Genomic DNA, 21,292 nt, shown 5'->3' with positions numbered 1-21,292 from the left:
AGTAGTGGTAGTGAGGGATGATGGTGGTGGTGGTGATGGTAGTGATGCTGGAGGTGATGGTGGTTGTAGTGGTGGAGGTAGTGGTGGTGGTGTTGGTGGTGATGGTGTTGGTGGTGGTGGTAGTGGTGGCGGTGATGGTGGAGGTGATGGTGGCAGTAGAGGTGGTAGTGGTAGTAGTGATGGTGGTGGTAGTGGTGGTGGTGGTGTTGGTGGTAGTGGTGATGATGGAGGTGGTGATGGTGTTGGTAGTGGTGGTGGTGGTGGTGGTGGTGAGGGTGGGGGTGGTGATGGTGGCGGTGGTGATGGTAGTGGTGGTGATGGTAGTGATGGTGTTGGTGGTGATGGTGTTGGTGGTGGTGGTAGTGGTGGTGTTGGTGGTGATGGTGTTGGTAGTGGTGGTGATGGTAGTGGTGGTGATGGTGGCGGTGGTGATGGTAGAGGTGGTGATGGTAGTGATGGTAGTGTTAGTGGCGGTGGTGATGGTAGTGGTGGTGGTGTTAGTGATGGTGGTGATGGTAGTGGTGGTGATGGTAGTGGTGGTGTTAGTGGTGGTGGTGATGGTTGTGATGGTGGTGTTAGTGATGGTGGTGATGGTAGTGGTGGTGATGGTAGTGGTTTTAGTGGTGGTAGTGGTGCTAGTGGCGGTGGTAGTAGTGGTGGTGATGATAATAGTGATGGTGGTGGGGGGTATGGTAGTGGTGGAGGGGGTGGTGTTGCAGGTGACGAAGGTGGTGGTGGTAGTGATGATGGTGGTGATGGACATCCAGCCCATCCAGGCCTCTGGTAGTCATATTGCCTTTGATTAGGTCTGAGGTGCTGAAAGACATCATCTTCTTCTCCAGGGTGGGTGGCCTGTTTGTTCAGTAACCCTCCCCTCTTCAGGAGCTACGTCTGGGGGTCCACGACGCTGGCGTAGGGGGATGGGATGGAAATGGGTCTTAACGCCAGGTGACATGAGACGTGTTGGGGAGAAAGATCACGTCCCTTCAGGGTTGGGGTGAATTTCAGTGAGCTGTATTCTATTACCATTAGGATCCCTGGATTAGCATCAGCCCACTAGCTGCTTCTAGATGATCTAGTGGTGTGGAATATTCTATTCTGTTCTGTATTTCTGTTCTATATTTGTATTCTGTATTTCTGTTCTATTCTATTCTGTTCTATTCTATTCTGTTCTATTCTGTTCTACTTTCCTCTAGTATTATATGTTCTTCTCTGTGCTGTTCTATTCTATTCTGTTCTACTTTCCTCTAGTATTCTATGTTCTTCTCTGTGCTGTTCTATTCTATTCTATTCTATTCTGTTCTGTTCTGTATTTGAATTCTGTATTTCTGTTGTATTCTATTCTGTTCTATTATATTCTGTTCTACTTTCCTCTAGTATTCTATGTTCTTCTCTGTGCTGTTCTATTCTATTCTGGGTTCTGGACCACAGTTACCTGACTCCCCTGTGTTCTGCAGCTGTAGCATAGTGGTGGCAGAGACAGTGACAGAAAGGCTCAGCCAGGAGAGAGTGGCTGAAGGATCAAAGTGTGAGTGTGTGTGTGTGTGTTGCAAGTACAATAAGTATGAATCAGGCTAGCCAGGTTGTGGGGTGATGTGATCACAGTCACAATGATGAGAGTGGATGGGATGGGCTCTCTCTCACTCACCCAGAGGCAGGATCCCATAAAGGGCAATGAGCTGTCTGACGTCTGACAGAGAGGGCATGGGCTCAATGTCTGCCTGGCGCAGGGTCGTACCCAGGTAGCTGAACTCACCTGGAGGGAGGGAGGGGAAGGGAGAGACGAGGGAGGGAGGGAGGGAGGGAGGGAGGGAGGGAGGGAGGGAGGGAGGGAGGGAGGGAGGGAGGGAGGGAGAGAGAGAGGGGGGGGAAGGGGGAGGGAGAGAAGTCAGACATCAATCAGACAATAGTCTTGTTCTTTGAGGTATGGAATTTGCTCTTTGTACATTGGCTGATGCATATCTTCAGACTTCTAGGCATCAAGGCATCGAGCTATACTGTGGCTAGAACTGAAATAAGGGAAGGTATTTAGGCCACTATCATAGACAAGACATCAACATCTATTTCTCTGTCCCTCTTGCCGGACTCTCCTCCTCAACCATTCCAAACTCCCTCCCAACATCAAAGGCACTGTATGTGGATATAATTGAAACCAACAGTAACTGGTTTTGGGGAGCCAGGCATGTGTGTCTGTCTGTTCAACATGATAGAGTGTGGTGTCATCCTGACCCTTATTGCAACATGGCCACAGCGAGACATCTAGGGCGGGAGGCAGGGAGGGAATGAGGCACAGAGTGGGATATTGAGTCATAAATCCCTGTGGAGATGAGGCAGGCTCCCTGTCTGATATCCAGCTGGCCCTACTAGACACTCGTGAGCAAACACACCTTTTCATACACACACCAAAGCACGCAGACACACACACACCAAGGCATGCAGATACACACACCAAAGAACACAGATACACACACCAAAGCACGCAGACACACACACCAAAGCACGCAGACACACACACCAAAGCACGCAGACACACACACCAAAGCACGCAGACACACACCAAAGCACGCAGACACACACACCAAAGCATGCAGATACACACACCAAAGCACGAAGATGCACACACCAAAGCATGCAGATACACACACCAAAGCACACAGATACTCACACCAAAGCACGCAGATACACACACCAAAGCATGCAGACACACACACCAAAGCACGCAGACACACACAGCAAAGCATGCAGACACACACAGCAAAGCATGCAGACACACACACAAACCAAAGCAAGTAGACACACACACCAAAGCATGCAGACACACTCACACACACCAAAGCACGCAGACACACACACCAAAGCACGCAGACACACACACCAAAGCATGCAGACACACACACCAAAGCACGCAGACACACACGTATGCATGAACATTCGTATAGCTGTGACTAAGGATTATCCAATTGACTGAAGCCAGACCTAAGTCACCAACATTTTATATGCACAGCGCATTGGGAAAGTATTCAGACCCCTTGACTTCTTCCACATTTTGTTACGTTACAGCATTATTCTAAAATGTATATATACACACAATACCCCATAAATACAAAGCAAAAACAGGTTTTTAGACATTTTTGGAAAATGTATATAAAATACATAACAGAAATACCTTATTTACATAAGTATTCAAACACTTTACTAGGAGACTCAAAATTGAGCTCAGGTGCATCCTGTTTCCATTGATCCTCCTTCAGATGTTTCTACAATTTGATTGGAGTCCACCTGTGGTAAATTCAATTGATTGGACATGTTTTGGAAAGGCACACATCTGTCTATGTAAGGTCCCACAGTTGACAGTGCATGTCAGAGAAAAAACCAAGCCATGAGGTTGAAGGAATTGTCCGCAGAGCTCTGAGAAAGGATTGTGTCGAGGCACAGATCTGGGGAAGGGTACCAAAACATTTCTGTATCATTGAAGATCCTCAAGAACACAGTGGCCTCCATCAATCTTAAATGGAAAAAAAATGGAATCACCAAGACTATTTCTGGATCTAGCCGTCCGGCCAAACTCAGCAATCGGGGGAGAAGGGCCAGAGTTCCTCTTTGGAGATGGTTGTCTTTCTGGAAGGTTCTCCCATCTCTGCAGCACTCCACCAATCATGCCTTTATGGTAGAGTGGCCAGACGGAAGCCACCCCTCAGTAAAAGGCACATGACAGCCAGCTTGGAGTTTTCCAAAAGGCACCTAAAGACTCTCAGACCATGAGAAACAAGATTCTCTGGTCTGATGAAACCTGAATGCCAAGCATCACGTCTGGAGGAAACCTGATACCATCCTTACGGTGAAGCATGCTGGTGGCAGCATCATGCTGTGGGGATGTTTTTCAGCGGCAGGGACTGGGAGACTAGTCAGGATCGAGGGAAAGAAGAACGGAGCGATCCTTGATGAGATAGAGATCAGAGAGATCCTTGATGAAAACCTGCTCCATAGCGCTCAAGACCTCAGACTGGGGCAAAGGTTCACCTTCCAACAGGACAACGACCCTAAGAACACAGCAAAGACAACACAGGAATGGCTTCGGGACAAGTCTCTGAATGTTCTTGAGAGGCCCAGCCAGAGCCCGGTCTTGAACCTAATCGAACATCTCTGGAGAGACCTGAAAATAGCTGTGCAGCGACGCTCCCCATCCAACCTGACTGAGCTTGAGAGAATCTGCAGAGAAGAATAGGAGAAACTCTCCAAATACAGGTGTGACAAGAAGACTTGAAACTGTAATCACTGACGGTGCTACGGTGCTTCAACAAAGTACTGAGTAAAGGGTCTGAATACTTATGTAAATGTGATATTTCAGTTTTATAATTGTTTTGAATACATCTGCAATCATTTCTAAAAACCTGTTTTTGCTTTGTCATTATGGGCTATTGTATGTAGATTGATGAGGGAAAAAAAGGTAACAAAATGTGAAAAAAATGGGTCTGAATAGTTTCCGCGCTGTGTGCGTGTGTGTGTGTGAGATGTCAGTACTGTACCAATGTACTCAGAGAGCTTGATGTTCAAGGGTCTAATCAAGAAGCCTTCCAGCACCAGCTCTTCATACAGAGACTCAAGGGTTCTGGAGAGAGAGGGAGAAACAGAGAGAGAGGAGGGAGAGAGAAGGAGGGAGAGAGAGTAAGACACAGAGAGAGAGACAGAGACAGCGAGAGAGAGAGACACAGAGATAGAGACAGAGAGAGAGAGAGGAGGGAGAGAGTAAGACACACAGAGAGAGAGAGAGAGAGAGAGAGAGGGAGGGAGGGAGAGAGAGACACAGAGAGAGGAGGGAGGGAGAGAGAGAGAGAGAGAGAGAGAGAGAGAGAGAGAGAGAGAGAGAGAGAGAGAGAGAGAGAGAGAGACACACAGAGAGACAGAGGGAGAGAGAGAGGAGGGAGAGAGAAGGAGGGAGAGAGAGTAACACACAGAGAGAGAGACAGAGAGAGAGAGAGAGAGAGAGGAGGGAGAGAGTAAGACACAGAGAGAGAGAAACACAGAGAGAGGAGGGAGGGAGAGAGAGACACAGAGAGAGGAGGGAGGGAGAGAGTAAGGGAGGGAGGGAGAGAGGGAGAGAGAGACACAGAGAGACACAGAGAGACACAGAGAGAGAGAGAGACACACAGAGAGAGACACACAGAGAGACACAGAGAGAGAGAGACACACACAGAGAGAGACAGAGAGAGAGAGAGAGAGAGAGATCAACACACAGAGAGAGAGAGAGACAGACAGAGAGAGACAAAGAGAGAGAGGAGGGCGAGAGAGGGAGGGAGAGAGAGTAAGACACAGAGAGAGAGGAGGGAGAGAGAGTGTGGAGGGACAGACAGAGTGAGAGAAAAGAGCAATGAAAGTGAGATATAAACATGAAGTAGAGAAAGGAAAGGAGAGAGAGGGAGAGAGAGAATGGTAAGTCGGGTGAGAGGGAGGGAGAGAGAAAGATGGTGTTAAACTGAGGGCGGGGGAGCAGGTCACAAACACACTAATCATTAACCAGGCCTATTGGAGTGGTGGTCACTCCATGACATCATACTCCTGCCCTCTGCCAACCAATCATCTGCTCCATATGGCAGAGTGATATTATCAGACACTGACCTGTCGGCAGTCAGATCCTTCTCTTTCTTCTTCTTCTTCTTACTGCCCTTCTTTCCTTTCTTCTTTTTCTACAATGGAGACATATAACTAAGCAGAGGAGGCTGGTAGTAGGAGCTATAGGAAGACAGGCTCAGTGTAGTGGCTGGGATGGAATCAATGTACCAGAGTCAAACATGTGGTTTCCATATATTTGACACGGTTCCATGTAATCCATTCCAGCCATTACAATGAGCCTGTGCTCGTATAGCTCCTCACACCAGCCTCCTCTGGAACTGAGGGTTCTTCCAAAACCACAACCAAGCTGGCCGAGCAGCCAAGGAATGTCCTACAAGATAGTCAGATATGCACATAAGACAGCTGAAAACATTGCGATGAATCTAGCTCATAGCTCAACTAAAACGTCATACAGAGGGAGCCTAAAATGAACAACATGGAAGATGTTGAATTCAGAAAAAATCATCAGAAAGGAAAAACTGAGTCACAGTCTTTGGGGATAACAACATGTTCCTGGTCTATAATAACACTCCTAGAGAGATGATCTTACACAACCTATGAACCAAAATACATGTGTTGTTTCATTTAGTAAATACACCACCTCCCTGTTGCTATGAGAGGGTGTTCCTCTCACAGAAATATTGAAGAATTCCCCTCTCTTTCTTCAGGAATTTTGGACCACTGTGAAACTATGTTTAATCGTAGCCTACAGTGCTGGCAGCAAACCATAAATTAAAACCATAGCTCCTTCTTTGAGAGGTGATGTTGGGTGGTTCAGGATTTGACATTCTTTGTTTACCACAGTACTTTCATTACAGTATGGACACAAACAAGAGATAAACAGGCCTACTGATTCAATAATCAACACGCTCAGCTACTCTGGCTGAGGTAAATCACAAAATATTCTGCCAAATAAGTCTTTGGAGATCCACATGAAAAAATACTATAGTATAAACTGGGTGGTTTGAGCCCTGATTGCTGATTGGCCGACAGCCGTGTTATATCAGACCGTATACCAGGTGGATGACAAAACATTTATTTTTACTGCTCTAATTACGTTGTTAGCCACTTTATAATAGCAATAAGGCACCTCGTGGTTTGTGGTATATGGCCAATATACCACGGCTAAGGGATGTGTCCAGGCACTCCGTATTGTGTCATGATTAGAACAGCCCAGAGCCGTGGTTTATTGACCATATACCAAACCTCCTCATGCCTTGTTGCTTAAGTATTCACTGTAGTGTTTTTGTGGACTGTAGTATACTAAAGTATTCACTGTAGGGTTTTTGTGGACCTAACTGTATTATTCACTGTTGTATACTGTTGTATACTGTAGTATACTGTAGTATTTACAGTTTACTATATTATAAATACTGCAGTAAAATAAATAGTATAAACTGTAGTGTTTTTGTGGACTAGTATACTGTAGTATTTACTGTAGTGTTTTTGTAGACTGTAGTATACTGTAGTATTTACTGTAGTGTTTTTGTGGACTGTAGTATACTGTAGTATTTACTGTAGTGTTTTTGTGGACTGTAGTATACTGTAGTATTTACTGTAGTGTTTTTGTAGACTGTAGTATACTGTAGTATTTACTGTAGTGTTTTTGTGGACTGTAGTATACTGTAGTATTTACTGTAGTGTTTTTGTAGACTGTAGTATACTGTAGTATTTACTGTAGTGTTTTTGTAGACTGTAGTATACTGTAGTATTTACTGTAGTGTTTTTGTGGACTGTAGTATACTGTAGTATTTACTGTAGTGTTTTTGTAGACTGTAGTATACTGTAGTATTTACTGTAGTGTTTTTGTAGACTGTAGTATACTGTAGTATTTACTGTAGTGTTTTTGTAGACTGTAGTATACTGTAGTATTTACTGTAGTGTTTTTGTAGACTGTAGTATACTGTAGTATTTACTGTAGTGTTTTTGTAGACTGTAGTATACTGTAGTATTTACTGTAGTGTTTTTGTTTTATTATCTTTGACATAGAAGTTTGGGGCTACTGGAGAAATACTAACATATTTGCCATAACCTGTGTAGGTAGGTAGGACTGGGGTCTGAACGGACAGGTTCAGTGTTTCTGCTCTTTTCTATAACCTGTAGGTAGGAAGGACTGGGGTCTGAACGGACAGGTTCAGTGTTTCTGCTCTTTTCTATCACCTGTAGGTAGGAAGGACTGGGGTCTGAACGGACAGGTTCAGTGTTTCTGCTCTTTTCTATCACCTGTAGGTAGGAAGGACTGGGGTCTGAACGGACAGGTTCAGTGTTTCTGCTCTTTTCTATCACCTGTAGGTAGGAAGGACTGGGGTCTGAACGGACAGGTTCAGTGTTTCTGCTCTTTTCTATCACCTGTAGGTAGGAAGGACTGGGGTCTGAACGGACAGGTTCAGTGTTTCTGCTCTTTTCTATCACCTGTAGGTAGGAAGGACTGGGGTCTGAACGGACAGGTTCAGTGTTTCTGCTCTTTTCTATCACCTGTAGGTAGGAAGGACTGGGGTCTGAACGGACAGGTTCAGTGTTTCTGCTCTTTTCTATCACCTGTAGGTAGGAAGGACTGGGGTCTGAACGGACAGGTTCAGTGTTTCTGCTCTTTTCTATAACCTGTAGGTAGGAAGGACTGGGGTCTGAACGGACAGGTTCAGTGTTTCTGCTCTTTTCTATAACCTGTAGGTAGGTAGGACTGGGGTCTGAACGGACAGGTTCAGTGTTTCTGCTCTTTTCTATCACCTGTAGGTAGGAAGGACTGGGGTCTGAACGGACAGGTTCAGTGTTTCTGCTCTTTTCTATCACCTGTAGGTAGGAAGGACTGGGGTCTGAACGGACAGGTTCAGTGTTTCTGCTCTTTTCTATCACCTGTAGGTAGGAAGGACTGGGGTCTGAACGGACAGGTTCAGTGTTTCTGCTCTTTTCTATAACCTGTAGGTAGGAAGGACTGGGGTCTGAACGGACAGGTTCAGTGTTTCTGCTCTTTTCTATAACCTGTAGGTAGGAAGGACTGGGGTCTGAACGGACAGGTTCAGTGTTTCTGCTCTTTTCTATAACCTGTAGGTAGGTAGGACTGGGGTCTGAACGGACAGGTTTAGTGTTTCTGCTCTTTTCTATAACCTGTAGGTAGGTAGGACTGGGGTCTGAACGGACAGGTTCAGTGTTTCTGCTCTTTTCTATCACCTGTAGGGAACACAATATATGGTTTATACTTGGCATGTAGGTTTCTCAAAAATGTCTCACAGATTTGGCACAAATTGAGATATGGGGGAGGGGAATGTGCAGGGCATATGCAAATTGTGGGGATGAACTGACACTAGTGTAGAAATGTAATGACTGTTCTCATATCTACTTAGTTTGTTTGGAAAAGGACAAACAGAACCCAGAGAAGACAACTGTGAGGTACAATAGAATGACATTCACACCAACAGACAACGAGGCCAATGGTTGACTACTTTCATTTCATTACATTAATTCATAACGCTCATTTTATTTTGAGATTATGAATGTCCATTTTATATTACTCCTACATTAAGCAGTGGTAGAAATGCCATATGGAAGCTATTATTGCTTACCTACGAAATGTGTAATCCTTCATCCCAACCATACATTTGTCTGATCATATGACTTGGATTAACCCCATATCTCACCATCACCATCCAAACTATCCAGACCCCACATCCACACGAGTTCAGAGCAGAGCGACTCTTTACCTTCTTGCCACCTTTCTTTCCCTTCTTCTTCTTCTTCCCTTTCTCTCGGTCCACAGCCAGCTTGAGATTCTTCACTTCCTGTCTCATCAGCTCATCGACCTGTGGAGAGATGTTTTAACATGCACGCTCACCAGTCACCATAACCACTCGGCTTGTCTCATAGTTGGAAATCGTTCACAGATGTGCAGCATTTCAAGCCCGCTTCTGATGTATGCAACAGGGTAAAGGTGAATTCTGTTTCATTTGAGGTAATATTATCTTCAGGTGATGAACTGATTTTTTTTAAAGGTTAATAATGCATTGTAATTTTTTAATAGGGATGGACTGACATGAATGCATGGGCTAAACTGCGCTATCATTGCAATTTAAAGCGTACTGTTCACTATCTAACAAACATTAGCTTGCTGGCTCGCTAGCTAACGTTACGTGTATGATCTGTGTAGTAATATTATTTGTATCTCAGAATCCATTTGCACTGCTAGTTATAGCCTAATGTTAGCTAGCTAGCTAACATTGAGCCTAATTGGTTAGCTTTAGCTATCTTCAGATTCATACTACATAATTTCATGCATGGTGGCTAGCTATGACAAACCGTTTGTATTGCCAGTAGTATGGGTTGGGATTATGGTTCATTGTTTAGCTAGCTAGCTCGCTACATGTCTAAACAAAAGACTCCACTTCGCCAGATGATTACATGACCCATCAAGTTAGCCAGCTGTGTCTGAGGGTGATTACAGCCACCTATTGGATTTCATGAACACGTGTACATGTCTAGACAATAGGGCCCCATTCACTTAGCTAGATGTGGCTGGGGGTTGGTTTTAGCATTTATTTCACATGACCCATCAATTTAGAAAATTGTGTATGGGGGTTGGTTAGTGTGATTGGGGGTTTGTTGGTGTGTCTGGGTGTTGGCTAGTGTGTCTGGGTGTTGGTTAGTGTGTCTGGGGGTTGGTTGGTGTGTCTGGGGGTTGGTTGGTGTGTCTGGGGGTTGGCTAGTGTGTCTGGGGGTTAGTTAGTGTGTCTGGGGGTTGGCTAGTGTGTCTGGGGGTTGGCTAGTGTGTTAGGGGGTTGGTTGGTGTGTCTGGGGGTTGGTTGGTGTGTCTGGGGGTTGGCTAGTGTGTCTGGGAGTTGGTTAGTGTGTCTGGGGGTTGGTTGGTGTGTCTGGGGGTTGGTCGGTGTGTCTGGAGGTTGGCTAGTGTGTCTGGGGGTTGGCTAGTGTGTCTGGGGGTTGGTCAGTGTGGTTCTGGGGGTTGGTTAGTGTGTCTGGGGGTTAGTTGGTGTGTCTGGGGGTTGGTTAGTGTGTCTTGGTGTTGGTTAGTGTGTCTGGGGGTTGGTTAGGGGGTTTGGGGGTTTGTTTTAGCATTTAGTTCACATGACCCATCAATTTAGACAAGTGTGTCTGGGGGTTGGTTAATGTGTCTGGGGGTTGGTTAATGTGTCTGGGGGTTGGTTAATGTGACTGGGGGTTGGTTAATGTGACTGGGGGTTGGTTAATGTGACTGGGGGTTGGTTAGAGTGTATGGGGGTTGGTTAGAGTGTCTGGGGGTTGGTTAGAGTGTATGGGGGTTGGTTGGAGTGTCTGGTGGTTGGTTAGAGTGTCTGGGGGTTGGTTGGAGTGTCTGGGGGTTGGTTGAGAGTCTGGGGGTTGGTTGGAGTGGGGGGTTGGTTAGAGTGTCTGGGGGTTGGTTAGAGTGTCTGGGGGTTGGTTGGAGTGTCTGGGGGTTGGTTGGAGTGTCTGGGGGTTGGTTAGAGTGTCTGGGGGTTGGTTGGAGTGTCTGGGGGTTGGTTGGAGTGTCTGGGGGTTGGTTAGAATGTCTGGGGGTTGGTCAGTGTGTCTGGGTAAGCACTAAGCATCATCTAATAAATGTAAAATTTTTATACAATATTTTTTGTGGACATTATTTTTTTGCTACTATACAAATATGCACATAACCATTTCACTGTACCGTTTACACCTTCTGTATCCTGTGTGACAAATACTGATTATATTTGATATAGTGTGTGTTTACCAGAGATGGTAATGTGAAGAACAACATGACCTACACCAAAGTCAGTTTAGAATATAGACCAAGGACGAGATCAAGTGTATTTCCTTATTGTAGGCTACTACTTTTACCACTTTTAGTCTTCACATTTTTGGTTGTTTACTAAACTACGCACTCTGTTTAGCAAATGGTCTCAAGTGAATCCTTAATGAAGAGCTCTCCAGTAGGTACCAAAACATTCAAGGACCATTTTCTCAAAAGGGTGGTTACAAGTTTATCAACTTTCAAAGCAGAATTTATTTCGCATTGTTCCACAACACAAGTGTGTGTGTGTGTGTGTGAATGTTTGTGTGTGAGTGTGTGTTGAGACCAATGGCCCAGTCTCTCACCTGAACTCTGACCTCCTCCTCCACCTCCAACCTCTTCTCCTCACGCACCAGCTGGGCATCAAACCGCTGCAGGAAGTTCTGTGTTTCATCACGCCCCTGCCACACGTCTACACACACACACACACACACACACACCACACACACCACACACACCACACACACACACACAGACAGTAGAGCATGAGGAAGCATGCTGGAGTGGTCAGCAGGGAAAGCAGACAGGACCAGAGAGAGAGGCAGGTGGAGGAGTGTATGTGTTTTTGTGTGGGACTAAGGCAATGCATATTTTCCTTTCCAAGTTGCTCTGTCCGCTCTCAGGCACCACTTCCTGGTCAGGAAATTAACTTCCTGTTCCTGCTACCGGCCTGTCACAACGCCAAGCAAAGATTTACACATCAAGCCAGACAGGTGGGGGGAATGGGATCTAAGCCTTCAAAACAACCATTCAAAATGCCGGACACGACTAAACACTGGTACGGCCAAAGGCCATTACAGACAGAAGACCACAGCTGCTCTGCCATCTCTCTTCTAAAATCCTCCTTTGGTCTCTGCATTGGCATGGTAACGGTTGTGGTCAAAATGTGCCATTTTGTGAGACCTTTTTGTTAACATGGTATCACAAGATAATTACCAACATCCGACTTGTTTTCACATTTGACAGATAACCCCCCCCTTTCGAATGCAGACCTGTCAAGTTCAGGCAGGAGTCAAAGGCCGTTGGTTTGACAGCTTGCGTCGGTGGCACCTCTATATACGGCGTCTCTTTGAAATGAGATCTGCTCAGAAGGTCAGAGATCAACCTTTCCTCTCCTCCTCCACAAGGCCCCCTTTTAAAAGTCCCCCGCTTCAAAACATCCCCCAGGCAATCTGATACATGTAATTACCTTTTCTCTTGTCTCGTGTGTGTGTTCCCAAAAGTCAATCTGTCTGTTTGTTTAAAGAGGGCATCCTTTCTATGCCTCTGAAAGTAGAAGGGTGTGAAGAGAAAGCAGTGGTGCAAGTGGTAGAAAGGTCAGCATTTAAAGTCCACTATATTGCCATTAGGAGAATTTAAGAGACTTAGGCTGGGTAGAGAAAAAGTCTCACTAGGTCTGAGGATAAGCCAACGGCAATTTAATCAGTTCACTTGACCAAGCTGACTATTGGACAAGCTCACGTCAAGCTCACGACACACACACACACACACACACACACACACACACACACACACACACACACACACACACACACACACACACACACACACACACACACACACACACACACACACACACACACACACACACACACACACACACACACACACACACACACCTACCTGTAAGAACAGGCTGCTCTGTCATTGGATACACTGTGTTGGCCATATATATATAATATATATATATACCACCTGGCTGGTGAAAGACACATTAGAACTGAATTGTGATCAACAGCGTTGTCTTTGCCAAGGCCACAGTCTGCTACACCCACAGTATGTGCTTCGGCTTCCAATATATATGTAGCCATTAGTATGCTGCTGCACACCTTTCTACCACAGAGCCCCCTTTTCTGCTTGTTCACTCTGGGAAAAACAAGGTGTTTTGAGCTGAGCTGCAAACAGGAAGAGTGAGTCTGCTAAGTAAAGAATGCTTCCTATTGCACGGTCCTCTGGCCAGGAAATTGAAATGATATCCATGGTTCACATCTAACCGCTGCTCCGTGACGCTGGGCCTGGCTTGTCTGGGCACACAGGAAGAGAGGTCCAGTTTCAATCACACTCCCAGGGTTTGTCCGTCCATGGTTCCCTTCCAGCCCCCAGCCCAGCTGGGATGTATGGGGGGAAGTAGAGGAGGTAGTGGGAAAAAAGTGATATAAACAAAAAAAAGTACCCAACGAGAGAGACGGAAACAAAACAAAACAAAAATAACAGGATAAAGTAGCACACAATGAAGGATCACCTCAATGAAACACTTATCCGTGACTAGTGGGACAAGATGCCAAAGTAAAAGTCTCACACTACCGAGAAAATCAAGCGTCTTTTGTTTTCCCAACAAACACAAACTCTCAGAGCAACGGACCTATAGACCTGAACCCTCATTGAATTCTGGGTAAATATTTGCTTCACCTTTTCCGCTTCATTACATCTAAATCAACCTAACGAGCCAGTCATTAAACCATTTTCCAATTACACACACCTGATAAAACAGAGCTGATGTGACAGGACCACCGTTTACAAAGCCCCCTGACGTTTATTATTATTATCTTTAATCAGGCCTTTGACAGGCTGGATGTTTTACATGGGTTTGTGAGCTATATTCTGCTCTTTATTAATGTTAATGACAAACTGTGTTTAAGGATCTTTAATGCTGAGGCTTAAGGGAGATGAAGAGAGGGAGGGAGAAGAAGAGAGGAGGGAGAAGGAGGAGGAGTGAGGAGGGAGAAGGATTAGAAGAGAGGGAGGGAGGAGGAGACGAGAGACAGGAGAATAAGAAAGGGAGAGGGAGTGGGAGGAGAGGGAGGAGAGGGAGAGGGAGAAGGAGGAGAGGGAGAGGGAAGACAGGGAGGAGAGAGAGTGGGTGGAGAGGTAGAGGGAGGAGAGGGAGAGAGAAGACAGGGAGGAGAAAGAGTGGGAGGCAAGGGAGAGGGAGGAGGAAGGCAGGGAGGAGAGAGAGTGGGAGGAGAGGGAGGAGGACCAGCTGCAGTGTTTTAGTTCCTGTCCTTCCCCATTACTGCACTAAGAGGAGAGGTCACTCCTAATAAAAACCTCAAAATCAATCACTCCCCTCTCATGTTGGAGTCTAGACTCCGTCAACCTACAGCTACCTTAGACCGGGGAAAGTTTGGGCTAATAAGAGAGACTGGCCCCTGATATAGGCAACACCACTCCATGGCCTTGTAGAAACCGCTGACCTCACTACACAGTGCACACACACTACACACACATACACATACATACACTGCACACACACACACACACACACACACACACACACACACACACACACACACACACACACACACACACACACACACACACACACACACACACACACACACACACACACACACACACACACACACACACACACACACACACACACATACACACACACTACACACACACATACACACACATACACACACACTGCACACACACACACACACACACTGCACACACACATACACATACACACACACACACACATAACGTTATAAATGTTGTGGAGGTCAGCTGGTGAGGTGTAAAGCGCTGGGCCAGCATCTGGTCTTCATTACATCTCAAAGGTCTGTGTGTGTGTGTTGCTTCTAACAGGAATGTAACCTAAAGCCCTGTGTTGTACCAGTTGACATTCTGAGGTGAATGATAACGAGGAGAGAATTGAACAGTTTTGACTGGGAATATAATTACGTCCTGCTAACTACAGCTGCTGACTGACTATTGGTTGTAGGTTCTGTTACCCTCTCCTTCACCCTCTCAATGCTGAACTAAAGGTGACGCAGAGCAGAGGTGGAGCAGAGACCTTCTACGGTCACTGACAGACTAGGGTTAGACACAAGTAAGATGTTCATTTCTCCAGCTGGTTCTGTTGGTTGGAGCATGATTCTGATCTAAAGACCATTGAGCTGTCCCAAAAAAAGTGGAGTTTGTAAAACCAGTGCTGGCAAGACCAACGTTGTGGCTTCAAATGAATTCCCACATGGGTCACCTGCTCTGAATATGTGTGTTTAATATTGGACTGTAGGTATCTTTGAATAAAGGCGTTGTTGTGTTGTTATGACACATCTCATTAAGCTGGGAACACTGAGAAGGCTGTATCTTTGTCCTCCGTAGGGATGTCAACAGGATATCCCAGTGATTTGACTCTAATGCTCTCATTGTGTAGATTAGGAAGTAGCGCAGCGGGTTTTAATGGGCTCAATTTGACACTGTGGCACAGATATACACACAGCGACTATTCACTCACTTCCCTTCAGCCTCATTCACCTACCTTTCATCCAAGGATAACACAGGCCCATGAACGTTCAATGAGCCGAGATATTGACTGGTCACTTTGTATCAGAGAGGGAGTCAATTCCATTTCAACTACTAAACTGCCTGGAATTCAGAATGGAACTATTGAGTTCCTAGACGTTTAAATGAAACTACTGTGCTATCCATAATACTCCCCACAGCTTTTGGGGGATAAGCCTGCGTAATATAATAATCAGGCCATTTCTCCTCTGAATAATGTTTGTTGTTTTGGCACCAACCCTGTAGACCTTTGAGACATGCCCGGGGAGCAGTGGTGACTGATCCCGCATATTTCCCTCAGTGACTTGTGGGTGTTTGTGCAGCAGTGGAACCGCCTGCGAGAAGCCAAATAACACATGCTGCCCCCAGAAAAGCATTCCACCATTCCACCTAGAACCCTTCCACCTCAGGTGACTGGGTCAGATAAGTTAAATGAGGGGAGAGAAAGGAGTGATGAGACCCAGGATGTATGTGGTTGGAGGATGCAGACTCCTCCAGAGAGAGAGAGAGATCCCTCCCTACTCGGGACCGAGAAGCTTCATCTGGCTGCTGAAACGTTGTTGAAAGGGTTTGAGTCTTTAAGGAGTAAAATATTGAAGCCAGGCGAGCTCAAATGGAGAGTTACTCCTGGATGTTTGACCTGTATCTGGCAGCAACAGGAGGGAAGCAGCAGCTTCTGTCATTTCTCTTCATTGTTTCTCCATTACTTCAGTACTCTACATTCTGTTGAAATCTCCCTTGGTCGCCTATCAAAATGTGGGAAGAGTCAAACTGACTTAACCAGAAGAGGGGATAGCTGTCAAAGGGCTAATGACTAAACCTGCGAAAAGCTAAAAGACCAAAACAAAGTCAGTCATCCATCTCCATTGGGTTTGGAGGAAGCAGGGTGGTTGACTTGAAACAACAATCTGGAGGCTCCAGGTCCAACTGTTCCTCACTGAGTCATTGCGTAAAGACAGATATGGGGGTTGGACACACGCCCCTCCACGGGTCACTGAGAGACAGGAGCCTGGGCGGCACGCATCACTTCCTTGTTAAGGGCCCAGGGCACCATGAGAGACAGGAAATATGTCAGGTGATCAGATTGATTTGTGGTCCCACACTGATTCAAAAAAACACCAACAACAGGCCCATGGTAAAGATTCAGAAACCACTAGCCTCTCAAGCTGTGACTCCTGTCACTATACACCACTGTCTTCAGTGAGACATCATGACAGAGAGAAACACTGTGGAAGGTAGACTTCAGATCTGTGCCTATCAGCTCGACCCTTTAGCAATGCTGTCACCACATTACTATGGTCCTCATACCTACTCTCTAACTCACCTTTGTACATTACTATGGTCCTCATACCTACTCTCTAACTCATCTTTATACATTACTATAGTCCTCATACCTACTCTCTAACTCACCTTTATACATTACTATGGTCCTCATACCTATACCTACTACTCTAACTCACCTTTGTACATTACTATGGTCCTCATACCTACTCTCTAACTCACCTTTGTACATTACTATGGTCCTCATACCTACTCTCTAACTCACCTTTATACATTACTATGGTCCTCATACCTACTCTCTAACTCACCTTTATACATTACTATGGTCCTCATACCTACTCTCTAACTCACCTTTATACATTACTATGGTCCTCATACCTACTCTCTAACTCACCTTTATACATTACTATGGTTCTCATACCTACTCTCTAACTCACCTTTGTACATTACTATGGTCCTCATACCTACTCTCTAACTCACCTTTGTACATTTTGTTTCCCTCCACAACAGTATGGAGGAAGTTGCTCGGGGGCATTTTCCAGCCCTTCTCCTCCTCCTTCAAGAGACAAGAAATTAATCAATCAATTACATTACATGTATTACAGCTGGACACAGTTTTAAAGCAGGTTCATTCCGTATTATTTTCTCAAAGTCCTATGTATTTTAGGATAGATGAACGGTAGAAAGGAAATTTGTAGTTTTTTTTAACCTTTATTTAACTAGGCAGGTCAGTTAAGAACAAATTCTTGTTTTCAATGACACATTTCAATGACACCTTGTCAGCTCAGGGATTTGAACTTGCAACCTTTCGATTACTAGTCTAACACGCTAACCACTAGGCTACCCTGCCACCCCAGTTTAAGATAATGACAGTGGTCTCAGGTCTTAAGGCTAATTTAGAGGAGAGAGTTGAGGTTTTCAGAGACTCCACATGACTTGGATAGAGTTCAAAGCTGCTCTACAGATGACCTGCCCCCCGCTGTGCTGTGACACCAGATCAGATCCAGAACTATCCATGCTGTGATACCAGGTCAGATCCAGAACTATCCATGCTGTGACACCAGATCCAGAACTAACTATGCTGTGACACCAGGTCAGATCCAGAACTAACTATGTTGTGACACCAGATCAGATCCAGAACTATCTATGCTGGGACACCAGATCAGATCCAGAACTATCTATGCTGGGACACCAGATCAGATCCAGAACTATCTATGCTGTGACACCAGATCAGATCCAGAACTATCCATGCTGTGACACCAGATCAGATCCAGAACTATCCATGCTGTGACACCAGGTCAGATCCAGAACTATCCATGCTGTGACACCAGATCAGATCCAGAACTAACTATGCTGTGACACCAGATCAGATCCATAACTATCCATGCTGTGACACCAGGTCAGATCCAGCACTATCCATGCTGTGACACCAGGTCAGATCCAGAACTATCCATGCTGTGACACCAGGTCAGATCCAGAACTATCCATGCTGTGACACCAGGTCAGATCCAGCACTATCCATGCTGTGACACCAGGTCAGATCCAGAACTATCCATGCTGTGACACCAGGTCAGATCCAGAACTAACTATGCTGTGACACCAGATCAGATCCAGCACTATCCATGCTGTGACACCAGGTCAGATCCAGAACTATCCATGCTGTGACACCAGGTCAGATCCAGAACTATCCATGCTGTGACACCAGGTCAGATCCAGCACTATCCATGCTGTGACACCAGGTCAGATCCAGAACTATCCATGCTGTGACACCAGGTCAGATCCAGAGCTAAGTTTGATGATGTGGATAAACAGTAGCAGACAGAGAGATGCTGAGTGGATGACTTCATGAACTAAATGTTGTCTTAATGCATAGTCAGGGGTACAACATCAACATCCAGTCCCTTTACACATGCACGCATACGAAAACACACGCGCTCATGCACGCACACGCACAGTTTCTCTTCCATTCAATGAGGAGAGTTCTAGACAGGTAGGGAGTGGACTGGGGGGGGGGGGGGGGGTTCTAAAGGGGGTCTATCAGTTATTCAGACATGGCATGTTTTATGTTCCCTCTCATTCTTTAATACATTCCTCCAGTAGCATTGAATGGCTCCCAGAAGAGGAGGAATCCATTGGAAAATATTGTAGGAATCTTAAGTGCTTCATAATACGCTCCAACGTTGGATGACGACACTCATGGTGCGAGGCAGGAAGCGTCCTTATGGATCGACCAGAACCAGAACCAGGACCAGGACAGGACAGGAATGATCCGAATGTCAGATGTTGCGTTTCAGGGCTGTGAGAACGTACCAGGGTTTTAATAGAGACGGATCAGGTAGTGAGGAACTGATGTCGATCATCGTGCTTTAGACTGGGGGGTTTTAGTGACCTGGTAAACCAGTGTTGATCTATAGACAACACTTCATTGTTTCTCTTTGTAGGACTGTTCAGGATTGTTCAGGACAAGGTTAAGGAAGTCCCATAGAAGTCCAATAACAAACCATAGGGTTTAAAATATAACCGTTCACACCACCATGAGTCAATGTGTAACTTAACCTCCGTTACAGACGGAGGTTAAGAAAGCAGTATAGAGATGAAGTGTCTATTTGATGAGTTCAACCATCCCATACCAAGCACATCTGGAATACTCCTCTAGGAACCTCTAAAGTGATGTCCCCTTCTAGCCATGCTATTTCTCTGGTTCATGAGCTGTCTCCAACGTAGTCAGGTGGATGTGACATGTTCCTCCACAGCAAATTAAAGGGGCATTTCTTGGTTTTTACGTGAACAATGCTTCCATTCTAGTCTGTGGGATCAGAGCCAGACAATGTGAGTGAGGACCTGTCATCCTCTTTCTGTTGCACGGTAACCACTAGTCATGACATCATCCTGATTCTAGAACATTGTAAGGTCCCCAGTGTACAGGATTAGCCTTACTGTAAAACGAGAAGTATCATGCCCTTTTCAACTCTATCCGTCTCTGGTAAAGGCCTGAGTGACAGACTAAGACACATTGGTTTTATCTCTGAGACGGTCAGTCTGCTTTTAGAGTCTGACAGACTGCAGAGTGCTAGTTTAATCACACACCTCACTCAGAAGCACGCTGTGCCATTCTGTCTGAGAGGCTAAAGTGACTCCCAACTACAAAGGAGAGAAGCCCTGCCAAGGCTCAGCTCTGTTCTCCTGAACATCTCTTATCAGTTCTTTTGGCTTTAACCCTACATTATCACCCTCAACCATTATCACAGCTATTCTAAGAGCCCTATTCAAGCAAACTCTGTAACCGGATGTCCAGGACTGTACGGTAAACCCAGTTAAATAGACTTTGATTGAAAACAAGTGACCTCCTTGTCCAATAGCTGTTGCTATTCTGTTCAGGAACACATATTAGCTACTTCAATAAGAGATTTAAAGTCATAGAGAAGTCATTCAACAAAATAGTCATGAATAATCTTAATGCTCTATTCAATCCATATCCAGGAAACACAGTGTTACAGAGAGATTTAAATTTAAAGGCAATGTTCCAGCATTCGCTGAGCCTGCATTCACGATAAACGCTGCACATGTCAGCTCAATCAGAATTTACCTCTACATTTATATTGCGGAATCTGTAACGCTTCAGCGCTACAGAATGAATATAGCCCTTAGTTTTATTGGCTTGATCTAGGACAACGAGAGACATATTGTTGTTCCACAGGGTATGTTCATGCAAGGGGGATGTGGACTGGGACTAAATCCTTGGCTTGAACAAACCATTTTGAGGAACACTTGACTGAAATCAGAAACATTTCCTCACAGAGTCTTCACAGTCTTCAGCAGTAAACATCTCTTTCGTTCCACCACACCCTCAATCATCTGAGATGACAAAGCTCTACCGCTTAGCTTCTGATTTAGTAGCGGAGGTGTATTTTATGGTCTTAATTGTGCACGTCCAGTGGGATTGGGCCTTCATGAGGAAAACAGGTGGAGAGAGGCTGCAACACAGCACATACTTCAATTCGCTTAAGAGGAAAAGCACACGACGATTGCCCGTCACTTACACTTTCTGTCTACTGGTTTGACTTGGAGACTGTGGTCTTCTGAAGGTTTTGGGTGTTTCACTTTGTTTTAACAATGGCATTAAGATCAGACTCAGATCAGTTATGTTTGACTTTGTTTTAACAATGGCATTAAGATCAGACTCAGATCAGTTATGTTTGACTTTGTTTTAAGAATGGCATTAAGACCAGACTCAGATCAGTCATGTTTCAGGGGAAGAGAATAAACTCAGCTCTTCTTATCAAAAGCCTGGATAAAGCAATTCTGAAGCTACTATTGGTCATCAAGCCTTGTCTG

The 21,292-nt window shown here is 45.3% G+C and overlaps 1 protein-coding gene across 1 annotated transcript in view; it reads right to left on the bottom strand.

The window, feature by feature from the left end:
- Nucleotides 1–21,292, bottom strand: part of LOC139414048 (dynein regulatory complex protein 11-like) — a 49,444-nt gene that overhangs the window by 12,979 nt on the left and 15,173 nt on the right. Inside the window, exons 9-14 of the mRNA XM_071161925.1 lie at nt 17,438–17,513; nt 11,686–11,792; nt 9,309–9,407; nt 5,617–5,684; nt 4,527–4,609; nt 1,649–1,756 (exon numbers count right to left, since the gene is read on the bottom strand). Coding sequence (XP_071018026.1) covers nt 1,649–1,756; nt 4,527–4,609; nt 5,617–5,684; nt 9,309–9,407; nt 11,686–11,792; nt 17,438–17,513 — 541 coding nt within the window. The remainder of the gene's footprint in view (nt 1–1,648; nt 1,757–4,526; nt 4,610–5,616; nt 5,685–9,308; nt 9,408–11,685; nt 11,793–17,437; nt 17,514–21,292) is intronic.

The sequence above is a fragment of the Oncorhynchus clarkii genome, chromosome 7, assembly GCF_045791955.1.
Source record: "Oncorhynchus clarkii lewisi isolate Uvic-CL-2024 chromosome 7, UVic_Ocla_1.0, whole genome shotgun sequence".
Taxonomy (NCBI): domain Eukaryota; kingdom Metazoa; phylum Chordata; class Actinopteri; order Salmoniformes; family Salmonidae; genus Oncorhynchus; species Oncorhynchus clarkii.
This window is presented reverse-complemented; position numbering and strand designations above follow the sequence as displayed.